This window comes from Mobula hypostoma, chromosome 12 (genome assembly GCF_963921235.1).
Source record: "Mobula hypostoma chromosome 12, sMobHyp1.1, whole genome shotgun sequence".
NCBI lineage: Eukaryota > Metazoa > Chordata > Chondrichthyes > Myliobatiformes > Myliobatidae > Mobula > Mobula hypostoma.
Genome location: NC_086108.1, coordinates 23,544,326 through 23,552,077, shown reverse-complemented (window position 1 = coordinate 23,552,077; position 7,752 = coordinate 23,544,326). Strand labels below are relative to the sequence as shown.

The 7,752-nt window shown below is 39.9% G+C and overlaps 1 protein-coding gene across 1 annotated transcript in view; it reads right to left on the bottom strand.

The window, feature by feature from the left end:
• Positions 1-234: 234 nt before the first annotated feature.
• LOC134354662 (pappalysin-2-like) overlaps positions 235-7,752 on the bottom strand; it is a 407,928-nt gene continuing 400,410 nt past the window's right edge. Inside the window, exon 22 of the mRNA XM_063063752.1 lies at positions 235-356. Coding sequence (XP_062919822.1) covers positions 252-356 — 105 coding nt within the window. The 3' untranslated portion in view covers positions 235-251. The remainder of the gene's footprint in view (positions 357-7,752) is intronic.

Here is a 7,752-nt window from a genome sequence, read left to right as displayed (position 1 = left end):
GCAACAGTCTTACTCCTACATAGTTTAGCCTCTAGATGTCAGAGTAAAACTGCTGAATTAATATAATCCATGTCCATTATAAAGATAATTCATTGTTTTCATCACAGCAACCTCCATAAATTCACAGAAAAAAATCTATTGTCCTTGTAATTCCTGCTTTCTTTGAACAAAGTAACATGATTGTGACATTACTGCTGGCCCAAGACCAAAATGCTCCTGGCTGAATGATGCAGTATTATTTGTCTTCCACACTAGTGAAATCCATGTTGCATTTTCTTCTGAATGTTCTCCTCAGCACTGGGATCACGGCAAGTGCACTCATCATCTTCATCACAGTCAGCAGCAAAGGGAATTACCTATGAGGAAGCAATTGGAAAGGCTACAATTTAAAGTGGAAGGATTTTAAGAAAAATATCAATAAGGTTGTTTGATTGCGCTTAATGTCATTTCATGTACACAAGCGTAGGGAGAACGAAATAATTATTACTCCAGATTCGATGCAGCACAAAATAACACAAAAGATAAAGAACACAATAAATATAAATACAGTGCATATAAACAGTATTCCCCCCCGCCCACCAGAAGTTTTCATGTTTTACAACATTGAATCACAGTGGATTTAATTTGGTGTTTTTTGAAACTGATCATCAGAAAAATATTCTTCCATCTCAAAGTGAAAAACAGTCATAGTCATAGCCATACTTTATTGATCCTGAGGGAAACTGGCTTTCGTTACAGTTGCACCAACCAAGAATAGAGTATAAATATAGCAATATAAAACCATAAATCATTAAATGGTAATATGTAAATTATGCCAGGAAATAAGTCCAGGACCAGCCTATTGGCTCAGGGTGTCTGACCCTCCAAGGGAGGAGTTGTAATGTTTGATGGCCACAGGCAGGAATGGCTTCCTATGATGCTCAGTGTTGCATCTCAGTGGAATGAGTCTCTGGCTGAATGTACTCCTGTGCCCACCCAGTACATTATGTAGTGGATGGGAGACATTGTCCAAGATGGCATGCAACTTTGACAGCATCCTCTTTTCAGACACCACCGTCAGAGAGTCCAGTTCCATCCCCACAACATCACTGGCCTTACGAATGAGTTTGTTGATTCTGTTGGTGTCTGCTACCCTCAGCCTGCTGCCCCAGCACACAACCGCAAACATGATAGCACTGGCCACCACAGACTCGTAGAACATCCTCAGCATCGTCCGACAGATGTTAAAGATCTCTACAAAGTGATCTAAATTAATTACAACTATAAAATACAAAATAACTGATTGCATAAATATTCACTCCCTTTAATATGACACACCAAATCATCACTGGTGCAGCCAATTGGTTTTAGAAATCACATAATTAGTAAAATGGATATCTCCATGTGCAGTCAAGGTGTGTCAATTGATTGTGGTAAAAATACACCTGTATCTGGGAGGTCTAACTGCTGGTGAGTCTGTATCCTGGCAAAAAATACACCATGACAAAAAATCACTCCAAGTAAATCCATGAAAAGCACAAGTCAGGAGATGGATACAAGAATATTTCCAAGTCACTGAATATCCCTTGGAGTACAGTCAAGTCAATCATCAAGAAATGGAAAGAATATGGCACAGCTGTAAATCTGCCTAGAGCAGGCCATCCTCAAAAACTGAGTGACCATGCAAGAAGGGGACTAGTGAAGGTGGCCAACAAAAGAACTGTGACAACACTGAAAGACTTACAAGCTTCAGTAGCTGAAATGAGAGAGACTGCACACACAACAACTGTTAGCCCAGTGCATCACCAGTTTCAGCTTTATGGGAGAGTGGCAAAGAGAAAGCCATTGATGAAAACAACTCACATGAAATCTCAGCTAGAGTTTGCCAGAAGGCATGTGGGAGACTCAGAAGTTAGCTGGAAGAAGGTTCTATGGTCTGATGAAACCAAAATTGAGTTTTTTGGCCATCAGACTTTACGCTATGTTTGGTGTAAGCCAAACACGGCACATCATTAAAAGCACACCATCCCTACCGTGAAACATGGTGGTGGCTGCATCATGCTGTAGGGATGCTTCATTGCAACAGGCCCTGGAATGCTTGTGAAAGCAGAGGGTAAAATGAATGCAGGAAAATACAGGGGAATCCTCAAGGAAAAGCAGATGCAGTCTGCAGGAGAACTGCAACTTCGGAGAAGATTCGTTTTCCAGCAAGACAATGACCCCAAGCATAAAACCAAATCTACACATGAATGGCTTAAAACAACAAAGTTACTGTCCTGGAGTGGCCAAGTCAGAGTCCAGACCTCAGTCCAATTGAGAATTTGTGGCTGGACTTGAAAAGGGCTGTTCACTCGTGATCCCCATGCAATCTGACAGAGTTTGAACAGTTTTGTAAGGAAGAATGGGGAAAAATTGCAGTGTCCATTTGTGCAAAACTATCCACAGAGACTCAAGGTTGTAATTGCAGCCAAAGGTGTATCTACCAAATACTGACATACTGACTTGAAGAGCGTGAGTAAATATGCAATCAATTATTTTGTGTTTAATAATTGTAATATATCTAGACCAATTTGTTTTCAGTTTGACACAAAAGAGCCTTTTCTGTTTATCAGTGTCAAAAAAGCCAAACTGTGATTCAGTGTTATAAAACATGAAAACCTCTGGGGGTGGGGGGTGAATACTTTTTATAGGTACTGTACATAAGATAGTTTGTATACACACAAAGAGTGATGATTGTATATCCATAAAGTGACACTGGGCTGCACATAAGGTGACTAATGTGGTGGAGTTAGTGGGTGAAGGTATTAATAGCCTTACTACTGGGGGAATGTTTTTAGCTACTGCAGATGAACCACAGGACTGAAGCCAGGAAATATAAAAGAGCAGTTTTTTTTTCAGAATTTTTCAAAACATGAAACAGGGTTCTCTAAGTGCAGGCTAAATGTTGACATTCTATGCAAACATGGTTTTTATATCAAGGAATGGAATGTATTCTATGGCAGTCTACACAGGCAAATGTAGGGTTGGAACCTGCTGAAGAATCAATGGCATGTGATGTGTGCATGGCACTTTGAGTATAAAGATCAGACTGGGCAGGGGGAGATGCTTCAAATAGCATAAGTTCCTTCTCTATATTTGCCATATAGAGAAAAAGTCTTCCCTTAAAACTCTCAATAAAGCTTCATATTAATTGATTATTTAAACTCATCACAGACAAGTGTAAATATTCTTTTAATGACACAATAATTTTAAATGATGCAGATGTAAAGCCCCATGTATTGTAAACCTGAAATTACATCACAGAATGTTGGAAATATTGAACAGGTGAGGCAGCATTTGTGGAGAGATAAACTATGAACATTTTATGCTGTTGATCTTTTGTCAAAACTGCTGACAGAATAAATAACAAAGGTTTTATGCTACAAGAAATGAGGAAAGGGAAAAGGAGGGAAAGAGATCTGCTTCTATGAAAGACAAAAAAATATAAAAGGCAAAAATGGATGATTATGGGACAGGAAGACAATCAAAACCAATGCAAATGCTGGGAATCTAAATTAAAACAAAAAATGTTGGACATGCTCAACAGGCCAGGTAGCAACTGTGAAAGAGTTAATGCTTCAGTTCACTTTTAGATCCAGGTGAGGTGTTGATGGGAAATTGTTGAACTCAGTAATGTCAAGAGGCTAAACGATGCTTTAAGTTTGCACTGAGCTTTGCAGGAGACAGGAAGATCAGTGTGGCTGAATTAGAAGCAGGCTGTTTATCACTTTCATACTGTATGCCATGAATGTTTTTGTTTTGCAATACATCAAATATTCTATAAATTACAATAGGAAATATATAAAAAAATAAATTAGTAGTGTTAAAACAGAGCAAAAGTAGCAAGGCAGTGTTCATGGTTTCATGGTTCATTCAGAAATCTGATAGCAGAGGGAAGGATCTCTTCCTAAAATGCTTGAGTGTGTGTCTTCAGGCTCCTGTACTTCCTGCATGATGCTAGTAAAGAAAAGAAGGCATGTCCTGCATGCTGGATGCTGCCCTTTTGAGACATCACCTTTTGAAGATGTCCTCATTGGTGCTGAGGCTAGCGTTCATGATGGAGCTGGGTTGGTTTACGAGCCTCTGCTGCATTTTCCAATCCTGTGCAGTGATCTATTCTAAACGGTGATGGGACCAGTTAGAATGTTCTCCATGATACATCTATAGAAAATTGCTAAAGTCTTTGGTGACATACTAAATCTCCTCAGACTCCACATGAAATATAACTACTGGCGTGTCTATGTTGGGCCCAGGATACATGTTCAGAGGATTTGATACCCAGGAACATGAAACTGCTCATCCTTTGCTCTGCTGATCTTTCAATGAGGACTGCTCTGTGTTCCCTCAACTTCCCCTTCCTGAAGTCCACAATCTATTCCTTGGTCTTACCAACAGTGAGTGCAAGGGTGTTGATATGACAATAGGATAATTAAGTAAACTGACCAGATTGTACTTGCCACCTGATCTAAGTGATCATCTGATCTGCAGTGGTATCCCATGTTAGGAAGGTTGTATTGTGGAAAGCAGATACAGCATGTTAAATTAAAAGAGGGAAAAGTCAGCTGCTGTGTTTTTGAGGGTCCATTGGAAGTGGGGAATGGAGCAGGATATACAGTAACCTACAAGGGGCCAGACCAAGAGCTGGACATGGTATCAATTGTGCTGTACTCAGCCTGGATGTGATATGCCAAGTGGGATCCTCTGAGTCACCTATTAGAAAATTTATATGATCCTTTATATTACCAATGCCTGTGTCCGAAATGGCAGTTGATGATTTGTTCAGTGCATGGGTAGGGGTCTGGAGTGAAAAGAAGAAACGCTACCATGTTTCCGGGAAGGAGAGAAAGGCAAAGTGAAATAATCCTCAGATTTCTAATGGACAGCACCATCAAATGTTTAGTTCTGGAACCATTTGCCCTCCTGTACCATACAGAAAGGAACAGCATTTCATTTACTTTGTAGTGCTGCCATTTTACACTGAGCATTTCGTATCGTCTCTGGCCAAGCTAAAGCTAAATTAGTCCACAGAGTGAGAACTTGGGCTGTGAAGTCGAATCTATTCTCAAATGAAACAATTGAATAAGTGATGGAATGCTGTTTCAAGGTCATACCTATTCTCAAAGAAGAGTTATTGACATGGCTTGGTAACAGGATAAGTAGAAACAAAACTTGTGCAGAGCCAAAGGACCTGAGATGCTTCATATAGCAATGGAAGTGTTGTTACAAATCATAGAAATTAACTTAATTACAAAATATGCTTGGTTCTGGGTACAAGAAACATCATTTTGGATTTTCATTTTGAACTCTTCTGAAGGTTCAGATACTTACAGCCTACAAAAGATTTAGCTTGGGTAAGTGGAGTAAAGCAGGCATTTGAAGTTTTCCTTAAAATATTCAAACCCAAAATGAGCCAAATCTTTTTCCAAATATCTGTCAGCAAAACTGGAGCAATCTGCTGCAAGCCACCAGCTGTGAAGTTTTGCCTGATTGTTTCATTGTATTCAGAATGTTTCATCTGAGAAATACCATCTACTTCTATCCCTACCTTTCCTTTGATCCATTTTCAAAGTTCAAAGTAAATTTACTATCAAAGTACATGTATGTCACTATATACAACCCTGGAGATTCACTTTCATTAAAATCCCTCTCTTGTTTTCCTAACAGCACCATCCCTACCCATCCCCAAAATTCAGGAAAAAGTTAGGATTCATAAACTGGCTTAATGCTCCTGGAGTTGATTGAAACACCAACAGCTATCCATTTCAAATAGATGGTATTAGATATAAATAGAATAGGGCAGTGTGTAAACAGGTCTTTTAACTCAAGCATCAGGCATCCATTTACATTAATAGCATTTTATTCTCTCCATATTCCCATCAACTAAATCTAGATTCCATCACCTACTGACAATATGGGCAATTTTACACTGGCCAATTAACCTGCTAAACCACATTGTTGGGATGTGGAAGCAAACCATGAGATCAGAGGGAGAATGTTCATATTTCACACTGACAGAACCATCTGGTGAGGGCTGAACCTGGATACGGGAGCTGTGGCACAGCAACTCTATATGCTGTGTCACTGTGCTGGCTCATTGCAAGTTAAGAAAGAGCAGAACTTGCTGAGGCAGATTTTATTTACTACCCCTCCCCCCGCCCCCGAGTGAAGTGGGCTTGTGAATAGTTTCCCACAATCCTTGGTATGACCATCTCTGAGGACCTGTCCTAGGCTCAGCATGTAAGTGCAATATGAAGAAAGTGCAGCAGTGCCTTTAGTTCCTTGCAAGTTCACAAATATTTGTCATGGCATCTAAAACTTTGACAAACTTCTATAGATGTGTAGCGGAGAGTATATTGACTGGTTGTATCATGGCCTGGTTCAGAAACAACAACACCCTTGAACAGAAAATCCCAAAAAGTACTGAATACAGCCCAGTCCATCACGGGTAAAGGCCTCCCTACCATTGAGTAAATCTACCTGGAGTGCTGTCACATAAAAGCAGCATCCATCATCAGAGACCCCCACCACCAAGGTCACGCTCTCTTCTTGCTGCTGTCAATAGGAAGAAGATACATGAGCCTCAGGATGCAGGTCACCAGATTCTGGAACAGTTATTATTCCTCAACCATCAGGCTCTTGAACCAGTCCAACAACTTTACTCAACTTCACATGCCCCATCACTGAACTGTTCCCACAACCTTTGGACTCATGTTCAAGGATTCTTCATCTCATGTTCTCAATAGTTATTGCTTATTTATTTATTGTCTTTTTTTTAATTTTATTTTTCATTGTAGTCTGTCCATTTGGGTGTGGTCTTTCATTGATTCTATCATGGTTGTTGAATTTGCTATGTATTGCCCGCAAGAACACAAATCTCAAGGTTGTAAATGTGACACCAGAGTCAGAATCAGGTTTATTATCACCGGCATGTGTCATGAAATTTGTTAATTTAGCGGTAGCAGTTCAATGCAATACATAATATAGAAGAAAATAAATCAATTAATCTATCAATTACAGTATACATATAATGAATAGATTAAAAATCGTGCAAAAACAGAAATAATATATATTAAAAGGTGAGGTAGTGTCCAAAGATTCGATGTCTATTTAAGAATCAGATGGCAGAGGGGAAGAAGCTGTTCCTGAATCACTGAGTGTGTGCCTTCAGGCTTCTATACCTCCCACCTGATAGTAGTAGTGAGAAAAGGGCATGCCTGCCCTGGATGCCAGGCGTCCTTAATAATGGACGCTGCCTTTCTGAGACACAGCTCCTTGAAGATGTCCTGGGTACTTTGTAGGCTAGTACCCAAGATGGAGCCGACTAAATTTACGACCCTCTGCAGCTTCTTTCAGTACTGTGCAGTAGCCTCCCCCTCCCCCCCCCCATCAGACAGTGATGAAGCTTGTCAGAATACTCTCCAAGGTAGATCTATAGAGGTTTTTGAGTATTTTTGTTGACATACCAAGTCTCTTCAAACTCTTAATGAAGAATAGTCACTGTCTTGCCTTCTTTATAGCTGCATACATGTACTTTTGATAATAAATTTAATTTAAAGTTTGAAGCTTTTGGCAAATGCTTTACTGTCCAGGGAGACGTGGTACGGGATATTTGTGCATCTTGTACCATAATCAGCTGGGCCGATCTTGATTGTCTAAGGGATTCCAAAAGGAATTCTACAATTTCAACGTCCAGTTTCTCCTGAAGATAGGAATTAGCTGATGTTTCACCTCTCC